The sequence below is a fragment of the Gavialis gangeticus genome, unplaced genomic scaffold (genome assembly GCF_001723915.1).
Source record: "Gavialis gangeticus isolate Ggan-Ray unplaced genomic scaffold, GavGan_comp1, whole genome shotgun sequence".
NCBI classification, from domain to species: Eukaryota; Metazoa; Chordata; order Crocodylia; family Gavialidae; genus Gavialis; species Gavialis gangeticus.
This window is the reverse complement of record NW_017729029.1, coordinates 59,333,258-59,359,394: the sequence shown is the minus strand read 5'-3', so window position 1 is coordinate 59,359,394 and position 26,137 is coordinate 59,333,258. Positions and strand designations below refer to the sequence as shown.

At 39.1% G+C, this 26,137-nt stretch overlaps 1 protein-coding gene across 4 annotated transcripts in view; it reads right to left on the bottom strand.

Moving 5' to 3' along the window:
- Window positions 1-26,137, bottom strand: part of KIAA0922 (KIAA0922 ortholog) — a 141,424-nt gene that overhangs the window by 72,309 nt on the left and 42,978 nt on the right. For 3 of the 4 annotated variants that reach the window (XM_019521669.1, XM_019521670.1, XM_019521671.1), the window contains exons 3-6: window positions 16,151-16,222; window positions 14,691-14,814; window positions 13,624-13,740; window positions 9,789-9,899 (exon numbers count right to left, since the gene is read on the bottom strand). In XM_019521669.1, the coding sequence (XP_019377214.1) occupies window positions 9,789-9,899; window positions 13,624-13,740; window positions 14,691-14,814; window positions 16,151-16,222 (424 nt within the window). The remainder of the gene's footprint in view (window positions 1-9,788; window positions 9,900-13,623; window positions 13,741-14,690; window positions 14,815-16,150; window positions 16,223-26,137) is intronic. The other variant, XM_019521672.1, reaches the window with a different exon arrangement.

Below are 26,137 nucleotides of genomic sequence, written 5' to 3'. Positions count from 1 at the left end.
AGCAAAGAAAGAATAGGAACTGCAGAGGGAATACACACCACTGTAAAGGGGTATGATCCCAGTCTGGAGTTGCTATTAATTTCAAAATACACTTTTTAATTTATTGATTAAAATAGTTTTCCTCCTCCTTCTCCCCCCCCTCCATCCCACCTCCCTCAATTTAGGCTTTTCAAAGCCAAACTTTTATTTTAAAAAAATCCTAATACTTTTTTCATTCATTTTTAAACACCACAAATCTCATTGTTGGCATTATCTAATTCTTGTGCAGCACATACACCAAACACTGCAGTACTGTAAGTCTTCAAAGTGAAAAATGGTTATAAATTAACATGAGATTGACTTCACTGATTTTTATTGTTCCTTCTGGGGGAAATACAAAAGGCTAACAAGACACTGAAAAACAAGTACCATTTTTTCAAAATTCTTTCCATTCCAATTCAATGTAAATCCACTGTAACAACATCAGAAAAGAGATTTTTTTTTAAAAAAAATCTTGATTATTTTAGAGTAACATAACATCTTGCTCAGCAAGGAACTGTATCATTTTACTACTTACATTTTGCATATTATGCTAGTACGTTATTAAACTTATTCATTTAAACAGCTGCTAAGCAAGTATCCCTTATAAATCTGCCTCTTCTACTCAACCATCTCCTACAAGAGTCCTTTTTATATTAGAGTACATCACCTAGCCCTATTTTCCTGCACATTTTTCTTTTCTATTTGTACTTTAAATCAAGATTGCAGTAACATTTCATGGATGCAAGCCTCAGGCCAAAACAAAGAAACGAAATACTACTGACATCATTTTCTGTCGTTTCACTTTTTTTTTTTTTTTGCTTTCAAATGAATTGTTTAAAAAAAAAAAAATTATTTTGCCAGCTTGTGAAATGTTCACATAAGTAACAGAACAAGCTTTGCTTTCAAAGTTTATCAAACAAATTGTTTATGCTACCATATCTTAATTCTCAATGAAAACATCCCTAACAGGTAGTTCTGAGATTCTCCTTATCACTGACTGTCAATTACACAAAGCTACCTGATTTTAGGGCCATATTTGGCACAAGATTTAATTTCTAACCTAATGAAATGTGAAACAAAGCAGGAGTATAATTTAATGCATTTCAAGAAACTGACATATTTTGAAACAGAAAGATACAGAACTCTGAAGGAAATGTTAAGAAGTGATACATCAGATTACATAGTTTAATTCCTGATCATTTTTGCTTCAGAAATCTCAAATACAATCTATTCCATTCTTTGCTCTGAGAAAAGCCAATGCATTATTTAAAATCCTCAAACAATTTGGTAAAGAAAGATGTGCTTATTTTAACACAAAATAAGTTTAGCACAGATCCATTGTTTTTATAAAGGGGCTTTCATGATGGAACCTGACCAAAAAGAAGAAAGTCAACTATTTTTTCATACTTACTTAATTTCAATGATACACTATGCAAAAATTACTGCAGAATACCACAAGGGGGTGTTGTAACACCTCCAAAGGTTACTAATCACATTATTATAAAGGCCTCCTTTTAGGGCACAGTGCTCTTGAAAGATGTGACTCTCAACCAATTTACTTGGGGGGGTTGTTTGTTTTTGGGTAAGTTTTGTTGTTGTTGTTTTTTGTTTGTTTATCCCAATTACATTTTGAAAGGAAACACTTGGCTCCAAGACATGCATCCTTAACAAAACCATCCATACCTCTCATTTACAGTGGTGTTTTGAGACCAGAGGGCTGATACGTACACAGTTACAGGGAAGATGTTTGCTCTAAAAAAACCTTGTTAAAAATTAGATTTCCCTTCTGATCACTTCTTAAGAGAGCTATATGTTTTCCTCCCATCTAGTTTATGCATTCTTTTCCTTTGCTTCGTTATACTTGCTTTAATCAGCTTAACACTCCTTCACTTCTTCTGAGATAAAGAAGTCAACTACATGGAATGCTCTACCTACAAAAAGGCAAAAATTCCTCAAATTCCATGGAACTTCTTCCCTTGCTCGATTTGGAATTGCGTCCACATGGGAAGCTATTCCAAAATAAGGCTGGGCATGATTTTAAAATGCTATAGCTACTCTGGCACCACTTTCTGTATGGACACTAATTCTTGAATAGATTGTTCGACATAGGGAGTTTGCTTGGGTTTTTTTAGACAGATGCTACATAAAAAAAAAGAAGAAAGAAAAGTATCCAAATACAATTATGTCTTATGTTAACCCACTATTCACAGTGATTTTTTTATTTTTTGTTTACAAAGGTGAGTTCAGAGAAGGAAGTGTTTTCATTCCTTCTCATCTAAGGCAGACAACAGGAACACAGGTTATGAAGTCTCATGCCTTATATAATCAGTTGGGTTCACACACCACAACATGGGAGAAAAACAAGTAATATTATATCAGCAGAACTGCTGTTCAGAGAACAAACTGTCATCTTTTCTGATTGTGTAAGTATTCTGCTCTGTGACAATGTAAACTGCTACTGAATATGATTCATAGCAGAATGTGGAAATATAAAGTGAATTGTTTGCTTATGAAGCAATAGGAAAAAGGCAAAAACAGAATATAAAGGAAAAAGTTAGAATGAGCATTACATAATAGAAATAAATGTAAGCCCTGTAACTCACTTCACCTATTAGCAAAGCTGCGGTGTTCTTTCTAGATTCTATTTGTATGTACATGTATATACACACACACACCGCACATATGTACATACATCTGTGCAGCAACACATGCTTGCATGCATACACACACACACACACACACACACACACACACACACACACAGGAGCTAGTCAGAAAAACTGAGGAAACACTTTTTGTTTAAATCTGTCAATGTATTGATAATTATGTTTCTGGGGAGGTGGAGTTCTCTTCTTTTGATAAAATTCTGCTGGAAACCAGGCTGGTTTTCATTCGCCTGGCTCCCATCATCAAACCCACTTAGTTCCTGCTCAGCAGCCCATCTGGCAAGCCACTGGGGAGGCTGGACTTCCAGGCTCAGTTCCTTTCTAGCCTGCTTGGAGCCTTGAATTCCTAGTTTACAAGCTCTCAGGACATCCACAGTTTGGCAACATAATACCCCAAGCTTCTCCAACGCCTACATAGGTGGCTGAGAACAGCTGAACTCCCTCTGGGGCAGAATTTCTGGAATTTTTCGTTTTTATTTCAAATCCTAAAGAAAAAAATATTGAAATCTAGGAATCTTCTTCAAAATGGATTAGAATCTTCTCACATCTTTAATGCACATCCACGCACACAGTACAGTTTTTAATACTACAGAGCTACTATACATTTACATCCTCTGGACAGTTTAAGCTTCTTATTTATTTAGAAAGTGATAGCTCAAACAAATGTCTTCTCTCCAATTCTGAACAGGATGCTAAACATATAGGCATACTATAGCAAGAGAAGATAAAAACTGTCCTTTAAAGCAAGAAATGGGCTTGTTGGACAGTAACAATCATTTCAAATAAATTCAAGACTCTCAATTTACCCCCCAAAATATTTTAATAGAAAGAAAAATAAGAAAAAGAAGGGAGAGGCAGGGCTGAAGGTAAAAACTACTCTCCAAAGGAAGGACAAACCGAGCCAAAGAATCAGATCCATTACAAATGTTTAAGTTGAGCTTTCCCAAGCACCAATGAGAGATATAAAGGGACAGACTCCTCGACAGAAAGCATGAAATTAGACCTGATGCACTAGCAGATCCTTCCATCCTAAAAAGTCTGGTTTACTAGTTAGTACTAAGATACCATGACCGTTCAGTAGATTATTTTCACGTATCGAAACAGAAGCCTATTTTCAATGTATTGTTTAACAACAACAAATTTTGTTGCAGGGAGCTCGGGAGTCCCTCTTGAAAAATGAAAGATTGCCTTTGCCATGGTGTCAAGTCAGGTCCTAATTCTGGAGTCACATTCACACGTATCTGCACCCTGCTCCCCACCCCCCTTTCTGAAGCTGGACACTCCTGCGAGTCAAACAAACACAGTGACATACAATATAATAAACCTCAGTTTCATCCCTGAGCTTGGCTGCTCCTAGGGTTTCTCTCCAATATTACTGCTGCCCTAAGTCCTTAGGTGCCTGTCCCTAAAGAGATGTTCTCCAATCTGTTATCCCAGAGTAGCACTAACAACATGTACCTGTTACAGTGACTCAGAAGAATGTCACCAGCTTACTGCAAGGAGCTATCAGCAAAAGCTAACCTAAAAACTTGGTCATCATCTTCAGCAACCAACATGCCCAGGACCCACTTGTTTTTGTTATCACCTGCTCAAACACTCAGTACATAACTTCAGAAGTCTCATGTTCTGTTAGTACTTGTTCTCTGCCATATTATTTTTGCCATTGGTCCATTACTCACTGAGGACACCATCCAGGAAGCAAAGAAAATGGCACCAATTTCTACCCAAGGCATATGGCGAAAGTGATGGACAAGGCATTCCTCCCTGCTGTTCACTCTTGCACCAACCAGCTCACTGGCATTTTCAGTGCATTTGTGCAGCACCTCATGGATTTGATGTAGGTAGTCTCCAAGTGCAATATAAATATTAAACAATAATAAAGTATTGGGGATTGGAGCAAAGGATACATCCAGAAGTTGCATAAACAGATGATCCAAATGAGATTTGCCACCTGTAGCAGCTTAATTTGACTATACTCAACTACATGGACATAACCTCAGTCCATAATATTGGAAATTGTCTCCCCTTCTAACTTCACAATCTCCAAACTACTTGTCAATTCTTGACCAACTGTACTAGGTTTTAAGTGTTTTTGTTTAGAAATACTATAATTTGTTCATACTTATGTTTCAAGTAATGCAGTGAATGTATACCTATGCCTGTTTATATAGATACACACACACACACACACACACACACACGTATAATTACATACACATAATCTGCATACTTTAATCAATGACACCTACTTTCACAATTTCTATTCCCCACACTGCAAGCATCAGATCGCTACTTTCTGAGACTTCTTTTCCACTAATCTTGTGGCAGTTGAAGAGACTTCTATTGACTTCTACCACCTCCTGATCTGGCTTTTACAATTATGTGATTTCAAAGAGCTCCTCTGGAGACCAGACCTATCTACAAAGCCAAATCAAATGCCAAAATGTGAGCATCTCTATCAAGAGCAGATCTTGCCTACCTTCAACAGACATGTGAGGGGTCTTTACCTTTCTGTCCTTCTACCTGGCCAATACAGCTTCACTGAAATGAACTGGACTTGCCAATCAGACTACCCGGCAAAATTATGGTACAAGTGTTGCAGGCCAGCACTCCCACCAGGCTCACTCCACACATTCTATCTTCTAAACTAGAAGCAGGGAGACACCTTAGTACAATGTGGCATCAATAAGCTTTGCAAGATTTCCAACATTTTAGAAAACTATGCCCCCCCCGGGGTAACCATAACCACATACGGAGATCAGACTGACTTTATAATGGCTTACACAGATAAAAGCACTATTCTCCACTGGTAGTGAAGTTGAATCTCTCGCACAGTAATCTCAAGCTCCTATTCTCTAGGAAAGTACAGCAGAGGAAAATATTCCCGATTATAAAGTAAGACAGATGTCAAAATGCCTCTACAAAGGAGCACTGACAGTAATGAAAAGGAGGCGGTGGCAGAGGTAGAGAAAAGAACAAAATCTGCCTCTGAACTTCAGACGGTATGTGACACCAGCCAATTAGCACGAATAGAAGCTCAACAGTAATAAAGTGTCATACAAAGCATCCACCAGAACCCTACATCCCTCATAACAAATCGTTGATATTAAAGATACTTTCTCTTTACAAGGTTCAGAGAGGAAAAAAAAGCTACAGAAAGCAAAAAGGAAATTGCAAACTATTTCAGGAGTAAAAAACAAACAAACAATATACACATACAAACACCACCAAAAAATTAGACCTGAAAAAAGAAAGAGCATGTTTCCTCCACCCCCAAATGCAGGAAAGAGTCAAAATGAGATAACATGTGGACCTCCTATGTAGATCAAGTTTAAGTGCCAGGTTAAATGCCATACAATTTAGACTATTTTAAAGGTTTTCCTTTATAAAAGCAAAAACAAATGTACAGCACTGAAATCTTAAACCATAAAAACCCCCCCCACCAAAACTGTACCCTTGACCCTCCCCCCACACCATTTTTTTAAAAAGATTTTATGATGGGGGAGAAAAAAAAAAAACTTTAAAAAAAAATTGAAGTTCATGTTTTCCCTTCCTATTACGAATCTCAGAAACTGAGATTTCCTCTCCGTCTTCAAGACTATTACAAAAATAAATAGCAAAGTAACAAAATACTAATAGAGAAAGTGGAGCATGGGAAAATGGAACTTGTGTTGAGGTTATGTCCATATGGTAAACTAAGGATCCATCACGCTGGCACAAGCAGTGCTGCTGTCTCTGTGCAGACCAATGGATCAGCAATCTCAACTGGCACGGCCACTCAGCACTGCTAATTAGCTCAACCACACAACCACCCTCCTCCTCAGATGCCTCTTAGCATCTGCCCAGGGCAACAGAGTGTGCTTAAGCATACTATCCTATGGACAGGAAGTTTATAATACTCCCTAGTTCAGACTGCTTAAAACTCTTGGTGCACTTTTTTTCTTTTGGATATGAGCAGCCTTCTAGATTGGGTTTTTTTGTTCTGTTTTGTTTTATTTTAAACATATACTTGGCTGCAATGGCCAGTTAACAATTGGAGAAAGGAATCCAGGTTCCTCTATGCCCCAATTCCTCGAATAAGGTGGGGTCTCCCAAAAGGTCCTACAGGAAAACCAAGAAAAACTAGAATTCACGTTCTTCATTTTTCTGGCTTTGGGATACTAATAATGCTTGGTTCCATCTGCTCAGCAAAAAAAAAAATGCTGACAGTGAGAAGAGCCATTTTATATGGGCACTGCGGGAGTTAGATGCATCCAGATGAGTTGAGTATTTACAAAGCCCTTTCCACTAAGTTCTTCTGGTACTGTTGGTTGTTCAACATCTGCAGCACTCCCCACCAGTCCAAGTGTTGTACCCTGTATCCAGAACAGTGCAGCTACTGCAAGAGGAAACTATCCTTGTTCATGGACAGGACTTTCTTTCCTTCTGATAGCTCCAATGTATCAAGCACATGGATCCATTACATGCTGTGAGACAATTGTTCAACCTGGCCCTTTAGTCCCAATTGTGTCGGATCATAACTCACAAATGTTAATGCATGTGGATGAGGACTGCGAAGTCCTTGTGGACTCAACAGCATAAAGCCTTATCCAGCTCCCAAGGTCTGGCACTGTTGGGTGTACAGCACATCGAGGAATTCTGGATGGGAGACATCCATGCTGCTGTTCTACACAGTTTAAAAATAGTGTCATCTTCATTGCCAAGTGATTCTTGGGAATTTTAAGTGACTGAAGTTAGAATCAAAAACAAGGTTTCCAGGTGCCCTCCTCCAAAATTCCCACACAGCACTTTGACAGACAACCCACACTACTTGTTGGAAAGTAGAGCTGCTGCCCCTCATGTGTTCCAAGTTATGTCCTGCTTAGTTTGAACCAACAAAATCAGGACAACTGAGTGCTAAACTCCTTTGTTAGCAAGTGTACCAGTGCTATTTCATCCCACTTTTTGGTCCCAATCTTACCCTGTTTGGTGTTCAAGGAAATAAGCAGGAAAAAAGACACAAAAATTAAAAAGAGGCATGATGCCTTTTTCTCCTTTTAAGTAATATTCTTCAGATCACCTTTAAAACTCTCCTATTTATATAGACTACAGCAGCAGAGGAAATTATTTGAAGCAAATTACCTTCTGCATATGCAATTTACAATTAATACACCACCATGACAGGGGAACAAATTTCCTCACTTACTGCAGACGTTCATGAAAACAAACACCCCTCCCAACACTGCCTAGACTGCAAGGAAAAACAAAGCTGCTTGTTTAATCCTAAACAAGAAGGTGCCCTCACACCATTTCCTGCTCCCCAACCAGGTCTCTTTAACTGACTTTATCATTAGTGAATTCCACATTTGTTTGCTTGACCATTCAGTCAAAGCATGTGCTGCATTTCCAGATCCATGCATCCATACATTTTTAAAGAATCCTTAGGGAAAGCATGAGCACCTCCCAAACCTTAAATTCTTCCCCTACTTCAAACAGATCTAAAAACATTAAACTGATCTTGGACTTTGATACAACAGTTTAAGCTGCCTCCGCTGCTTTTAAGCCTTTAGATGGTTTTTTGAGTTTCAGACTCTCTCAAAAATACAAACACACTATGGAGGCCAAACAAGGACAAGGGAGCAAGGTACAATAAAATGGCAGACTCAAGATAGGAAGCACAGTGTCCTGTGCTCCATCACTAAAGCAGAGCACCTCAATAAGTGTACCTGAACTATGTCGAGTCCCACAGTTACAGCCCCATACCCCTAGAATCATACCCACTAATTAAACTGAAAGTTGGAGGAGGTAGAAGGACTCTCCACAGCTGGAGTGCTCCTACCCACATCATAATACTTGAAAGCCTGGAAGAAAAAGTAATAGGCACAAGGAAAATACAGAGAAGTTCACATTTTTAAACAAAAGATGGATTTAGGATTTTCTTTTGTCATGTTTTCTTACCAAAAAAAGAGAAAAAAAAAATAAACCAAATGAGATTCCCCCCTTTCCACTCAGCACACACCGCTTTGATAGTTTAAAACAGGGGAGAAACTTTTATAGATAATTTCAACTGCCACGTTTCTTCTTCCTGCATCTCTTGACACTCTACGAACTCCTAGTCTCCACTGCCTTTCCCTGCTCTCTCTCCTGGTTGACAAGCAAAGGATAAAACTAACCAGAAGGAGGTTGTACTTATACTTCAAGATCAAAGTGTTCACATTTGGATCTCTTCCAAAAGAGCTGTTTCACTTTCAATTCACCTTCTACCTATTGCATAACAACCTTCACATATAGATAAAACCATATGGTGAAATACAATGATCCTGACCTTACAGTGCCTTGAACCTTACACCTATGCAAAGCAAAGGCACAATGGATGCAAAATGTTACAATGCTGAGACAGCACCATTACACCCCCATCTTGGACAGGTCCATTGCACTTGCAAATTGGTACAATAACTTTAAATCTGCCAGGGCCTCTTTTACATACCAGAAACAAAAGAAAAAGACATAAATACATATTTTGACCTTTGTAGCCCAAAGCTTTAAATAATAATTCTAGGAAGCTTATATATAACCTAAAGCTGGGCCCCAAGGTAAAAACAGTTTATTCAAACTATAAACAAATGGGTACAATAATAAAAAAAAACCCTAATTTTAAACGTAACACCTCTTCATTGTGATTTCTATGATAACGGTATTAAAATGGACAATAAGAATAACTATTAAGCAGAAGTAAGTACTATTAACTCAGTAAAATTTATCCTTGTTCAAAGCAAAATACAGAATTTTAAACAAACACTTAAAATGTGCCAACTGAAGTTAATTTTTGAAGTAAATATTTCCTTGTTTGTAACAGAAGAATTTTGAATGCATTGCATTTACTTGTATAGTGGCTTTTCAAAACAAATGGCTTGATGATTCATGTATCTATCTGGTAAACTGTATGTAACCTACTACTAGACCAGTTCCAATTACTGCAGTTTGCAATTTAACTCCTACAAGTTGCTGCTGCTCAGATACCTCATATACCTCTATACCTCAATTATCTGAAAACTAAAAAAAAGTTAATCCCTTTATTTCTAAGTTTCATCATGTGTTTTTTTTTTCAAATTCATACTGTACCAGGGTTTGTGAAATCTGGATATTCTGGATATGTGGAATCAGTAAAAAAACATTTGATAGCTGTCCTCTAGATTCTTCTGGAGAAGTGTTCAAGGCTCCCATTCCACACACCTGTTGTAAAACAGTCCATTGTACAAAGAGCTGATAGTTAGGTAATTATTTCAGGCATAAAACTCTGATTTATTAACAGTACTTCAAGAAACCAACTAGCTTTTGACAATTATGTGAAAAAGCTGTAGTAAAAATAAGAGCTCCCCACATTAGAAAGTAACTAACACTATACATAAAAGACACTTTTCAGTAGTTACTCACTCAAACACTGTGTCTATAATAGAAGGGCAACCACTAAAATAGCATGTGAACATCCTCATAGGTTAAAAAACTGAATACCAAGCTCTATCCTTGTTTTTGAGCCAGTTATGAGACAGTACATGGGAAGCTGGTAATGATTCCTGCAAAATGTAATCACAGTATCAGACATCTCTACCCAACTTTTCTGTCAAAAAGAATGCTTGTGAAGACAACACATTTCAGGCATCCTTTACAATTAAGCAGCACAACATGAAAATAAGTTTTAAAAAAAAGCATGCGACTTAAATACATTTTGTAAGCTTCGCTGCTCCCAAGTCATTAAAAAGCTTGGAGTGGAGAATGAGTGATGTCATGCTTTTACCACCACTTTATGTTGAGCGTAGTTTTCTGTAACATTATGTTAGTAGGGAGAAGCGCACTGGATATGATGGTTGTAGCTTCAGAGTACAGTAAAATAAATTTTTTTTAACCTCATATAACTGCAGGATGAAACTAAAACATGAAGAGCTGTTTCAATGGTAAGATCTGAATTTTTTCCACACTTAATGAAAATCCACTACCACTACCATTAAGGTAGGGGTTTTTTTTAAACATGATTTTACTGTTTGGACCTGCATGAGATATTTTAGTCCCCTGCATTCATTCAACTTTTACATTGGCAGAGACAGAAAAAGACAGTAACTCCAACACTACCTAAGCAAGTGGAGAAACAAAAATATCTACACCTTTCAGCAATGTCATAGCTAAGTCAGGAGGGTCATTAGTCTCTTGTAAAATCAAGTTCAGAAAAGAATTTTCAGTGGCTTTCCTTCCACTATTTTGTTTTCTGTTTTATTTGGGTTAACTGACGCACAGAGAAATCTTAATTATTTTTTAAGTTAAAAAAAAAAAAAAAATGTACTTACTCTCCTGTAAATGGAAAACACAATGGGTTTTACAAAAAGTTCTGTGTTCGCCTTGTAGCTGATATTAAAAAAAAAGTTTCAGCTCGAAAGGGACATATTTTCTCTCTCTCTCTTAAAAGTTAAATTTAGCTACCACAAATCTAAACTACACCCCCTCTCCCAGACAAGCCAAATTAACTGTATATACACATTGAAATGTATGTATATACAAGACAAAATTATTGTACGTTTAATGTCTTTTATGTTGTCTCAGAGCTTCATAATTCCTCTTGATACACAGCGGTTAAACCTAGTCTAGAAACTGACTCTGATGGCAAAAATAAAGTACTTACTTTATTTGATTTCAACACGGAGGTCACAAAAAAAAGATTCGAACTGATGAACTCCTTCTGATACTAGTAAGGTACTAACTTCAGTGGAGATGCAACCACAGATGGTTTAATAAGTTTGGCTGCACTGGCAATTCAAATAGGCAGTGATTATACAGAACACTTTTCCTTCCATGTGTCCACAAAAGGTGCTAGCAATGAATAAATGAGGAGGACCTGACCCAAAAAGCAGGAAAATAAGTCACCCTAGAGAACAGCTTGCTCCTTGCTTCCCTAAGATATTGGTCTTCACCATACATGGGATCAGGCTCCAGTAGCTGCCAGAACACTAGCTTCACACGTGACTAGGTTGTAATCGACCTACATCTAATTTTTAAACTATTTTCTCCCCCTTAAAGCAGTGTCATAGTAAGGAAGTGTTATAGCAGAGACAAGATTTGAACTGGGGTTATTTTTAAATCAGGAAGAAACTGAATTTTAAAATGATACAAATTAATAGATGTAAAGGAAAAAACTTCAGGCATGTAACCCGTTTAAAATAAAACACCTTACTAAAGATGTGGTGAGTTCCCCAAGTAACCAGAGTATCAAGAGGCTTCAGTTCATGAACTATGACTTTCTCTTTAGCTTTAAAAGAACCCCAAAATTGCCAAGTCTTACTATCTCCCATCCTGTGTTACACCACAGAACTTACACATCAAAACCCTCAGTGCAACTTGAAATATATTCATCCTGTTCCAGAAGGCTGTTTCCTAAATACTTTTCATACATGTGCCCCCGCAACCCAACTGTGGTTGCATCCCATAGCATGGAACCAACTATTAGTGGTAGGCCAAGAATACAGACCACAATCCTGTAAACACTTACGCTCCTGCGTAATTTTACTGTCATGAGTGGTTTCATTAAGTATATGTGAATTTGCAAGGCCAAGGCCTTAGGGGGTCTCATAAATGGAAAACAGGACAGCTTTATCCCTTACCTGATGTACATCAGGAATTAAACACATTATCTAAGCTCAGTGGTGTAATCAGGAAGAGAAGTGGGGCACCAGTCCCAGGCACCAACTAGGAGGGGGTCCCAGAATCCTCCTTCTCCCTCCCCACTCCCCCAACCCCATAGCAGCCCTGCTTGGCCACAGGAGCCAGGTAGGACAGTGCTGCACCAAGCACTGTATCTGGGGCATGGCAGAGGGAGAAGAGGGTTGAGTGGAGCAAACTGAATGGTGCCCCATGACCTGGGAGTCTTTTCTAGAGTAGGCAAAGCCCTGCAACCAATACAGGTTTCCCTCGCTTTATGCAGGTTCTGTGTGTGCAAATTCACTTTTATGTGAGAACCCTTTTTATACATAACAATTCATTATATGCGAGGTAAATTCACCCTTATGCAATTGGTGTGGTGAAAGCCCGCAGTCAGTTGCTTTGTGTGGTGCACTGTGGGAGTGACACACGCCAAACTATAGTCTCCTGTATGGATCTGTGCTCCTTGCTCACTGTCTGCAACATGTGCTTCTGTAATTGCCATCCCCATTATGGTAGTGCCCTGTGCTTGTGTGTACTGTCAGCTGTTGGTGAGTACCAAAACTGTCTTGTAAAAGTGGTAGAAATAGGCCTGGGCATGAGTATAGTCGAGGTCCTGGAACATCCCTATTTGTTATGTTGTAAAGTGGGTTCCCTTTATGAAAATTCCAGTTATGCATCATTTTCCAGGAATGCATGTACAGCAGCGTTTCCCAACCAGTATGCCGCAGCACACTCGTGTGCTGTCAGGCACATCCAGGTGTGCCACAGCATTTTGGGCTGGAGCCATGCCCCCCCCCGCCCCGCTAATGGGGACACAGACATACAGGGAGCGTGACTCCAGCCCCAAATGCCATCCAGCTGGCCACACACCACCCCTCCCCCTCACTCCACTTCCAGTGTGCTGCGATGCATTTTTATTTAGGCAAGTGTGCCATGGGGTGAATAAAGCGAGGGAAACCTGTATATATGTAATCAGGAGAGAAGAGGGGGGAGAAAATAGTAGCACCAGGATCAGCTCCCAGGGAGCTCAGCTACAGGGCTGCTGCCACCTAAGCAGAACTGATGCAGAGGCAGCAGCAGCCTGGAAAGGTAAGCCTACCCTTGCACTCACTCATGCCCTCCCTAAAGCCAAAGTGGTTGGCAGACCCCCATGCATCACCTCCTTCTGCCTCAGGAAATCCATGAGCTCACTATGCCTCTATCGAACCTGGTTTTAGATTATGTTTCAGCTGTGGTCCAACAGTAAATGCAGTCAATCTAAAAAATGTACCTGATATGAAAGTACTCCATGAGACGAGGTATTAATAAATAATGAACTTTCAATACTGCCTTCTTCTGTTGGCAGAAAGAGGACTTTGAAAGAAATTTTTCCCATTGCTGGAATCACCTAAAGAGACAACAAAGAAGCCCACTGCTCAATGGAGCCAACTGTAACCCTTTCTCTTACCATCTATTATTAGGCATTTCTAAATATGAACCTTTCAGTATTAAGCCTGAAGTTTCCAGACTAGGCTAGAACCAAATAAACCTGTTCACAGAATATTCTAAAAGCTTGTCCACGCACTCAGTATTTCTTTGGTCTAGCAGTAAATTATCTACATTTAGGTACATACTATGAAGTGAACCAATATATGAGATAATCAAATATTAAGATTGGGCAAACATTTTTACAACCAAGTATGAGCCTAAGCCGAAAATACAAGTTAATGGCTGGAAAATACTAATTCTTCCATTCTGCTAGGGGCCAAACTCAAATTTGCTTGTTGAAGCACTTATTCATGCCTACTCAAAAGGTCTTAAAAGGAATTGAAAAAAACTGCATAAAAGGAAATGAAAAAAACTCCATTAGAATAGGATTGCATCTGAGTCTTGTCAAATACTGTGCAATGTGGTGCATGTTTAATACACTTTAGATGCAGTTAAATTTAACAAAAAGAATTTAGATAATATAAAAATATTTTACTGCAATTTTCCTTCATGAGGAATATGCAAAACTATACTCAGGAGGCCAAGAATTGAAGAGACTATAAACACTAACAAATCTTTGAATTCTGTGGCAAACAGTGGAGTGGGATTTAATAATCCAACTTTACATTACAGAATTCTTACCCTCCAGAGCCACCATAAAATTAGTCTCTCAATGTAAGGTTTAAACTTTTCCTCTTCCCTTTCTTGGTATGAAAGGGACAAAAACACAGGCTAGCAAACAGAAAAAAATGAGTTACAGGTAGCAAGTAAAAGCATGAAGGAGTACAAAATGAAAACTTGAGCCCAAGGAAAGCATGAAACTTTGGCACTCTGCCACCACATAGTTTCCAAAAGTACATCAACACTCACCCTGCTATGAACAGGAGACACGTGAAACTGTCTAGTAGCTGTAAACACTGAATTCACTACAACTTCTCTATCCCTACTAGGGTTGTAAGCGTATAGCATTTTAGCTCTGGGCAGCCCCAGTAACCTACGGAAAAAAATTTAAAAAGGACAAAGAAAGCATTATTGATTTTATAAACACTGGTAGCTTGCAAAAAACAAAGAAACTACATGCTGTTAAAACCACTTTGATGCAACATATTACTGCTAAAGCTAATCCAGCCCATTAATTTTTCTGCTTTAAAATATTAAGTAAAATAGACATCATTTTTATATATATATTACACATTTCAAAACTGCTTAGATTAACAAAAGTTTGTAAGAAACACACAGAACTTGGTAACTTTAAAAGAATGCAGGGTATGTATTTTTGTATAAATTATAAATTAAATTTTAATAAGCAAAACTTTGGTTGGTCATATGAAACAATTCTCCTGTGGCTTTATTTTTTACAATAAGTTTTTAAAACTGCTTACTATGCAAACTTTCTGTGCCTCTTTTGGAACATTCCTTTAATTCACAAGAGGTTTATGTTTTCCGGGGGGGTTTTTTTTTTTTTGTTTTAACTGATGGGATAAAGGGAGCTACTCATTTTTAAAAGGCTTTCCCCAAGACAAAACTTGAGAAGCACAGAAACCCTTAACTATGGGGTCCAGACGTAGATAAACATTATTTCTGACAGTGATTTTTTTTAAAGTATTCAGTCTATTCTCATAAAAATCCCACTCCTAGATATACAGAAGCAATTTACCATAAAGCAACCATTGAGTGGTAGGAACCAATTTGGTATAGCTACAGGGTCATCCATAAATGCTGTTTACTCACTGTTAACCCATGATCATCTGTTTCCCACATATGGTCACCCAATCCTTTGTAATAAATTTCCCCCATACTGACTTCTAAGCATTTTCACTTGACTCCCACCAATCAATATTCCTTTAAACCAGGAAACTTGCTGCAGTCCCAATGGTAAGTCATATTTCTGGTGACAAAGATTTAGAAGCTATACAAGCAAAATACCAACACACCCTTGTCTGTACCAAGCTCTTTTCTGAGGTTTACCTTTGTTAGCAACAGCATAGGCATGTGGGTGCAATGGCAATCATGGGAATACTGTTACCGGAATTGGCCACCATGTTATGCAGACTTGCTCAGAGTCATCTTGCTAGGAGCTGTGGCTCAAGGATGGTGGAGGATGAGGATGGTGACTACACAGAAGTCAGAGACTGGACACAGATGATCCCAAATGGATGTGTGGGGGGGCAGAGGGAGGGGGGAATCATTATGGTGGTTTTCTTCCTTTGAGACCCCTCTTATAGGTTTTCCCTGGAAATGAATGATCTGAGCCAAATTCTTTTATCCCAAAATGTGCCTCAGTATGGCAACCCAACTTTAATTATCTATTAAAAGAACAAGATACTCACTGCATTCCAAAATGCAAAACTGATGGGTGAAAATGCAAGGCCTTCCCATTAGGTGGCATCTTTGCTGAGAAGCTGAAAAAGAGAACAAGCGTGATGAATACTTTGCTAATAGGATATGATGAAGCTAAGTCAGATGTCTAGTTTACATGAGCCTGCCTTGTTTCTGGGGTCTCCCAACTGTGCATCCCAAACATGTTGTCATCCAACATTCCTATTCAGGCATGCTCCCCATCATTTCATAAGAATAAAATATGGTAGACTATGCCAGAAATCATTAAAAGTGCAATTATTATTCAAGCTAAAATGTTCTTACACGGACAAGACAATTTAGACAATGTGATCACAGAAACTGCACCGCATCTTTTGTATTGTCCAGTTATTTCCAGTAGTAAATCCTAGGCTTACAGATATTGCTTTATTAGCCCTTTTCCAACAGATATGGCCACAAAATAAAGGTGTAACATATTTCAGTTGTCATTTTGCCTTTCTTGGTCCCCCAAAAAACTTACAAAAATATTCTTATGGGATCTTGCACTTTTAAAGCAGAACTAACTTGTCTATATGCAAGCTGGAATTCCACGGCAGACAAAAATCCCACTGCTACTATTCTATTAATTAAAACTGCTTTTCATCTTACAAATATGGTGGCAAAATAAGGTATGGACTCCATAGTCTTGTATACGTCCAGTGCTAACTATGATTTTTGAAAACATCTGCTGTGTAGACACAACCTTTGTCTCAGGTAACTGGAGGTTGGTTCTAGAGGTACAAGGCAAGCGATGCTTGCCACAGAACGCTCCTTGAAGAAGTGTAGAAGCAAAACCTTTGATGAAAGCTAAGGAAAAAAAAACCTGAACAGGCACTGGGAAATATGCATTTCCACTTGTGGAAGTTTTGAAAGAGAATAGAATTAAAGACAGGAATGTGGAGGTGATATCTTTGTCACCACCATCAATATTTATTGTGTGTGCACCAGTAGCACACAAAGTTACCATTAAGAATCAGGAACTCACTGTATTAGCTGTTTTCACAGCAACAAGCATCTCCCCTGTGCTCTGCATCTCAGAGCCGGTTCTCTAACTGTGTGATATAAAAGCTATATCTACATCAAGGCTGTTTTAAAAAACATAGCACTGGGTCTATACTGATTACAAACACAGCTCTGAAGTCCAAATCTTATTTTTTACCACCAGACAGGTTAGATGCAAAACACTTACAACTGGGGTCAAACAAGTAGATGGAAGGAAGAGTTTCCTGGTAATAAGATGACAGTGTTGCATAGGTGTGTTAGGTCTACATTTTCATGGTTTGCAAAGTGTGATATTTGTTTGAAAAGAAACACAACTCTGCTCAGCTGCTGTTCAGCTAACTGTTGTTCAGGCAGAGTGCCCTTGAAGCAAAGATATTGTCCTAAATCAGCTCCAAGGTGGGATTCCATGGTGCATAGCTGAAAAAAACACTGGCTCCCTGTTTAATAATAATGCATTTTTATAATGTTATTCAATATGTTGTATGTCTTAAAATGCTGTTATTCCTTTCTGCAACAAACAAGACTCCATGCCTACATGGAGGACTACCAACAAAACTGTTATGAGAACTCACAACATATACAACACACTTCAATGAAAGATAGCTTTGCACTATAACCCTTCCCACCCCTTACTTTTTTAAGTCAATTTTTATTATCATACAAATACAGCAAAACAAAAGTCTGCATCTCATCCACTCAGGCAGTGGTAGGTGTACGGCTGCCATATCTTGAACTCCATACACGGCTCTATTCAGTCCCTACACTTCTGCAGCTGTTGCGGAGTCACTGTCCCCTCCCTCGTGGATGTTTAAAAGCTCCAGCAGATTTTTTTTGATAAACAAGGAAAAGGCGCTAGGCATTCTTGGCCCCTATTTTCTAAGGGAATGGACTAGAAGATAGCACCAGGTTTAGGCAACTTCCTGATTTTCACCTAAAGAATTCTGGGGAGAATTCCTTGGGAGAAAATTTTCCTTGTGGGGTACCTGGACGTAAAGTGCCACCATACAGCTGCTGAAAGATGGACACAGGGCAAACTGTAACTGAAAGAATACAATTTGCATCACACTGAACAATTAATTCATACAGATATGCTAAGCTATCACTTAGTCAAATATCTAAAGAAGGCAACGGCCAAGAGTACAGCTCCTAAGAAAGACTGAAGGAGGGGGAAAAAAATTCATTGGGGCTTTTTTGGGTTTTGTTTTGTTTTTGTTTTTTAAAGGGGGGGGGAATCATCATGACAAAACTATTCTAGCAATACTGTGAGGCCTTCCTACAATGAAAAGGGAAAGAGTATTTCTAAGTGTTTGAAGTGTTATTCTCCACTACTTTTCAGTCCATTTTCTTTTTCAAAGTCTGTTGGAAGCTGGCAAAGCCTCCTCTCATGTCTATTTTTGAGATGGCATATGCATCCCAGGTCTTCAAACATATGCCAATACATACCTTCTGATCTCAGCAAGGGCTTTGGCATGGAAGTACATGTCGTATCAATCCATTTTGAGATGTGATTTAAAAAAATTAAATTTGACTTTTAGGATTACAGATTTTTTCTCTTTCTTTTAAAGAGCTTCTACAGAACATACCCAAAAAAGCTCACAAGACCTTTCATAAGAATGTTGCAGGGTTAAAACAAATGCACAAACAGCAGCCTAATAATGGCAGTGTTGAAAAAACAACTAAAATAAACAGTCTTCTTCTACTAAAAATAGATTGGGTTTCACCTAATCCCAGTTATTTCATTTTTAGAACTAATGAATATTACTTCATTAAATAACGGGCTGAACAGACAAGGCCCTATATTTAACTGATCATCTGTTAATTTGGAAGCAACTTTTAAATGTTACCTCCACTTAATTCTCAAGTGTTAGAGCACGTTCCAGGTATTAGCAAAAAGAATCCTACTGTTCTAGGGGGTAAGAGGGGAAGCAAAAAAGTGGAAACGGTGGCAATCAGAAGACATGAAGAACCCCTGGGAACTGTTAGCACAGAGGTGGTCAACCTAGGGCATGGATGGCACAAGTGGCACAGGCAGCTGGCATGTGGCATGTAGCAGACTGGAAAGGGAACAAGCAGCACAGTGGCAAATAAGCTAGGGAGCAGAAAGCAAAGCAGCATATCATGCAGGGGAAAGAGACTGGAGTGATACTTGGGGAAGGCACAGAGCTAATTTGTGGTATGCCTGCCAAAAAGGTTGCCCCCACCACCACTAGGTTAAGAGACCCAGCACCCTCCATTTCAGCTGTGCCATCACCTCCATACATTTTAATATGTTGATACCCCCTACATGACTATTTCCAGACAGAAAGAAAAGAAATGATAATTGTGAGGGGAAGTACACAACAGGTAGCCAGCATGGAAAAGGAGAAGGAAAGAACAATATTAGAAGAAGAGGATAAGAAAGATACAGCCCTTGGCATGTAGAAAGGCTTGAAATGATGAGGGAGAACCTCTGGCATGCCCCCTAGGGACAAGCAGTGAATGGGGAGTACATAAAGACCTGACACAGAAGGAGAGATCCAGGGAAAGGGATATTTTCTGAAATTGAGGGAAATGGGAAGGTGGCACACAGGCAACTCATGGGACAGAAAAAGGGCTACAAGCAGTCCCTGGTGCATCAAGCCTGGCCTCCAGAAGGAATTAAGAGTAACATTTTTTTAAATAAAAACGGCTTGACCTGGAAACCGGCTAACCTTATCATGTGCTGCATCTTCAGGAAAAGAAAAATGGCATAAAAAACCCCCATTCAGTTCTGTGGATTTACAGTTGCATTTCCGTTTTTTACTCAGTGTTTTGTGATGACCCCTGCTGCAGTAGGCCAAATAAAAGAGTTATTATTGTGAGACTGACTGCACATGCAAGGTACTATCAAATGCACAAACTAAACACCCAGGGAAAGATTTCTCTTTTCTTCTTTCAGTGAGAGGTAGTTAGCCATGGTAGCCTGAAGTCAGGAAGAAAGTAGGGCAGGGTGACACCTGAAAGACTAACTTATTTGAAAAAAACGTAAGCTTTTGTAGGTGACAGCTGATATGCCAGAGGCTATGAAATCTTATTCCCTTCTGAATGAGTTAGTTTTCAAGGTGCCAACCTGCCCTGACTTCTTTCACTTGAAGAAGGCAGTGTAGATTTATATTTTATAGACTAACCTAAGTATATAAGGGTCACAGTACCTGAGGAAGTGAGCTTCAGCCCATGAAAGCTTGTGGTATGCACATATATACACACACTTTGGTTAATCTAGAAGGTGCAAATCCACCCTACCTTCTGCACAACTTCAGACTAATACGACTAACTACATCTCTCCGTTTCCAATTGTATTAGACTCACAGGTGCCATCTGTAACAACATACTTCTGTGCATACTATACACAAGCTATTGTTCTAAGTGAACAATGATGTTCCCCTTTCACTGAAAAAACAACAATATCTTAAAAGAAAAATTTTCATATTTGACTTCTCATAAACAGAGCAGTTAAAAACCACAACAATAAAAGCTTTTTTCTAAACAGCCAAACAACGTTAAATCCACATCCATTTATTGATAAAGTATCTTTTAGTGGATCATCATATGAGTATCAATTAAATTATCAGTCACTTTAAAGGAAGTTCACTTGCTATTTGGCAACCTATCCTCATCCTCCTTTTTAATGCACTTTACTTGTACCAGATCAAGGGGGAGGCGTGGGAGGGAAGATTTGTTTTGTTTCTTTGGGCCTGCTTCATATGAAAAGGATCTTTTATTTTCTTTTTCTTTTTTTAATATGCTGGCACTGCAATGGAAATACGATTTCAATAACTACAGTGGCACATTCAAAGTCTGTACAAACATGAGCCTGTTAATTCTCTTACTATTACCATCATTTTAGAAAGAGATCATTAGCCACGTTAGTCTTATGTTAGGCAGAAAGTAGGGCAGTGGGACACCTGATAGATTACCTCGTTTAGAAAGGCATGAGCTTTCATAGGCTACAGGCTACTCTACCAAATGCTAGCATAGTAACCTGTAGCCTACCCCAAGCACATGCCTCTCTGAACAAGTTAGTTTGAAATGTGCCATACCACCCTTCCTTCAGCATCATTTCAGAAGCTGGGAAATGGAAGCAGTGAATTGAAATTTACCCAGTGAAATGTTACTGGTAGAATTTATGCTCATTCCTATCCACCAGTGGTACTCAACCTTTTTGCCCAGCTGACCAAATGGGCACTGCCCTGTCTGTCTGTGGGCTGGATCTAGCTGGGTCTCCCAATTCAGTGCCTGGGATGGGCACAGCAGGGCCCCATTCAGCTGTGCAGAGGAGGGTGGGGAGCAGCCTGGCCCAATGAGGGGAAGGGGGCTTCAAATGGCCCCAACCCAGCCCCAAGGGGGGAGGGAGAGGGAGGGAGGTGGCTTGACAGCCCCAACCAGGTCCTGTGGAGGGGAGGGGGCTTGGCCTGGCTCCAACCAACCATGGGCTTGGTGTGTGGGAATGTTATAGTGGGGGTGGGTGGCCCTATTAATAGCCACCAGTCCACTCCTCCCTGCCATATTTCACAATCCTTGCAAAGCCCCAGGGGCTGAATACCATGGCTTCATGGATCGCATTTGGCCCACAGGCCAGAGGTTCAACAGTCCTGCTCTACACTAAATTGGATGAATAAAAGCAATGTTGGATAAAGCAGATACTGGAGTCTGAATATTTTATTTGCTCTTTATTATACTTAAATACAAACAGGTTATTTTGATAAATGAAAACAGAAAACTGATGCACAAGTGGAATGAACTTAAGAACAGTCAGGAATCACTGAAATCTACGTTTGTGCCTGCTACAAATTTTATGAAAGGTTTTGGGCAAGTCATTTAATATCTATCTCTATTCCTCAGTTCCTTCATCTGGATGGTAGTAATAAACCACTTCAGGATTGTTGAGAAGTTTAATGTACAGAGGTTTGAAAATGCAACTTAAAAGTCTGAGGCAACACTGGGCATTTCAATTTTGTAGTTCTTATTCTGCAGCCTATCCCAGCCAGCTCTAAACTGATCTTATCTTCTACAGTCACTTAACCATCAGAATCCTAGTTAACTCTATACCATACAAGAAGGTGTGCTACAAGGAAGCTTTCCGTAACACTGAAACCCTCTGATATAAACCCTGAATAACTTATTTAATGACTTGAAAAGATGACCGTTGAGAGATTTTTAATTCTAAGGTTTATTTGACAGGAACGTATCAATTTTCAAGGCTAATCCATTCAGACTGTTATTCAATAATGGGTGTTGCATTTGGCATATTTTGTATTAAAACTGGTTAACTGTAACTTGTGCAGTATAAAAAACTTCCAAATTTATCACAGACATGGTTTTTGTTTATAGTATAAGAACTCTCCTGAGTAAGTCCCTAACAGCCATCAATTTTGAAGGGACAGTGAAAGAGGCAGAATTATTTCTGTAGTTTGGGAAAAAAATACACTAAAGTACAAACCAGGTCATTTGTTGACTGCTGTACATAATTCTCTGGCCTTTACAATCATTATTGTGTTGACCATAACCTCATACTTCCAACTAAAGGGGGCCAACTAAAATTCATTTTTTATGCAAATAAGATAACTGAACAGAGCTCAGAAAATGACCCAACTCTCACCTGCCCTGCCTTCTGGAAAAAATGCACACCGCACAGGTAGCCCACCCCAATAATGTGGCCCAATACACCCTCTAGTGATTATGCATATATAGAAGTTTATAAACATTATGGACGCATCCAGATGAGCATGCAAGTGCAGGGATACACATTTCCCATGGGACAAATAGCAGCAGCACATATTTGTCCCGCTGCTATTTGCCCCCAGGCACATCCCTGCATGCGTGCTCCAGCACATGGCAAAATGACCTGGGTGTGGTAGGGGAGCCTACCTGGGATCCTGGGGACCTCCCGGGGTAGTAGGGGTGCCAAGCCAGCTGCTCAGAGCCTGGCCAGCAGCCACAGCGTGGCTCAGACCAGCCAGGGTCCCTTTCTGGTGGTGCACACTGTTTATACCATGCTGTGATTTTTAGCAGCAGCTTTTGTAGGAAGATCCTGGTTTCAAAAAAAACCTGCTCAACTGCAACTTAGCAGCATGGCAAATGGGAGCACAAGCGCTGCACGTGGCTTGCGGTGCCTCAAACTGGTTTGAGGTGCTGCAAGCTGCAGGTGTGCACTCATTGGGACACACCCTATTATTTACATGCTAACAGAACTAGTTCTTTGGCTCAAGTGACAGAGGCTTTTACATCCACAGGCCCAAGGATGGCGAGGCATTTTTACATTTGGCTATAATTCCTGTAACCACTAGTCCACTCTATTCCCAAAGGCCCTAGGAATCCTGATGGCCTACATGGCACTGTTGTCTAACAGCTGCATAACCCACAAAGTAGGTTTTCTCTCTCTCTCTCTCTCTCTCCAGAGGCTGACCAACATCAAACAGCCACTTCCATGGCAGCCGTGTCATCAACTCTAGATACTGATTTCCAGTCTCACGATTTCTAAGTAAGGAGACTAACAGAAAGGAGGGAGTTTAGCATAAAGAAACCCATCTCGGCTCTTCAGCACATGTCCAATTTTGTTCACACAAACCGGCCCATCAAGCTTTTAACCTCAGTTCTACTACTGACTTCCTGTAAGACTTCCTGTCACCTCTGTTGTTTAATTTCCCCTTCCACCAAAAGATGTAAAAATGTATGCTGTAAGACATGGTGTGTCAAACTCTCTATAAAAAAATCTGTATTTGGTAAGGAGAGAAAACACTGCTTTCTTTTGACAACTTAGGCTTGGATGTTAACAAACATACTTCAGCTTGCATTCAACCTTGCAATACCACTGATGCAAGTGTTTTGCAGATTTGGTGCCTAAGCCATTAAAAGGCAGCCACCGATCCTGTTTCTAATTAAACCAGCTTTGTAATAATCAAAACTGCAGTTATTGTAGTAGAAACTATGATTTAAAAAAAAAAGCAACATGTTTCTCAGTCAGTACAGGACAAGGTTAAAAATGAGATGGATACTCTTCCCTCTTGCACACTGAAAAACAAAGAGACTCTAGGGAAAATGGCCAAAACTATTAAATGCTAAGCCTAACAAAAATGAAGACAATTAGACTCCAAGAGCAGGGTGGTAATTCTTGGAATCTGCTGAAGAGGAATCATCTCATGCCTCCAAACCAGAAAGTTTGGGAAGCTTTTCTAACTACTGAATGGAAGTGCAAGTTTTAACAGCTAATGGTTAATTTGGGGAAAAAATCAAAATCTAAAAGTAGAGAGGAATAGAAGACAGGGCGCTTTACATTATGCAGAGTACTGAGGGGAAAAAAAGAGAGGGTGAATTATTGAGCAGGTTACATACAGAGATGAAGAAACACAAAAGCTTTAACACTGACCAAAGCTTAAAGGAACTGTCAGAATTAAAGAAGGGAAGAAAATAACATAATACTCCTCTGTGGATGCTAACTTGCATAAAGGGAACACTGTTGATAGAAGGCAGACATCTGTCTTTATGTATATTTTAGGGGAGTGGAATGTATCTTTAAAAATTACATTTTTATTTGAAAGCTGATTTGATAAAAAAAAAAAACAACATTTACAAAAAAAAAATCCAAGACCAAGAGTTAGGTGTGAATGTCTGTAATGAGTATCACCTGCTACAAGAAATCTGTCTGTTTAGTGTATATATTCATCTGCAATAAAATGGGCTTAATTAAAGTAATGGGATTACATAAATCATCTTTCACCATTTGAAATAACTGAAATGTGTGGCATTCGGAAATCTATTTATGACAATATTTTGCCACACAGGTTCTTAACAGCTCTCTCTCCCTCAATGTATAACCAATACCATGGAAATGTGTAATTTTAGGTGTCTGGATTGACACGCTGGTTGGGGTAAAGAAGTTAGTACTTGAACTTCCAGAAGGGTCCAGTTATCCTACTCAGATTATTTCAACAGACTTTCAAAATCTAGACAATTTATGGGTCACAAATTACCATGAACACAATGTAGACCATTTTAGATACCTAACCAGGTAATTATGTTTGCAAACCAGCTACCATGTGGCCAAATGGAACCTGCAATTGTTTATGGGCACAATGAAACGTCTTGTTAAGCTGAGGCTGAGAAACACCAAATTTACTTATTTTGGATACAGGATCATCAACCATTAGTTTACAATTCGCATACAACATAATTTAATTTGGGACTTCTCACTTCTACTGCCAACAAATCTTAATGCTGGTGGTCTATGGTCATTTTTGTATTAATTACACAGCTTGTTTACACATTCCATAATTTGAGGAAGAGATGGTGGGAGGGGGGAGAAGAAGAAGAAAAGACCTTTATGACAAGTGCCCATTAAGGTTGAAGTATTCTAAGGTCACAGGTTCGGGGGTTTTGGTTTTGGTTTGCACATATTTCCTGTTTGTTTATTTTTATATCGTTTCTAACAAATCAGTTGTCTGCTAATTTTCAAATCCTGTCAAGGAAAAAGCACATATTCTGTCATTGTTTACTATATTCTAATAACCTTAACAGAAATCTATTCTCACTAAGTCCATGTAGCAAACATTTGTAATTTTATCAGGGGTTTTGCCACATACAGCACCTTGTCTACAACCCCAGACGCTGCTGCTGTGGATTACTTGAAAACCTCAACTTACTTTCTTTTTTACTTTAATTGTATCTATACCACGTGGGTGGTGAGACACGCCAAAAAATATGAATCTTAAAGGCTCAAAATCCAGAAGGCAATTACTAGAGGTGCACCAATAAAGATACTCTTGGCCAATACCCATAGGGGATGGTTAACCAACCATACTGACCCATGCCGAGCCAGTAAAGTGCAAGGCATTTTAAACTACTGACATAAATAAACCTTATTTTGTTTTGCATTTATAATGCGTGCACACACCTCCTGCCTGCTCTGGCCCTCGATGAGGAAGGCAGTAACCACCTTATTC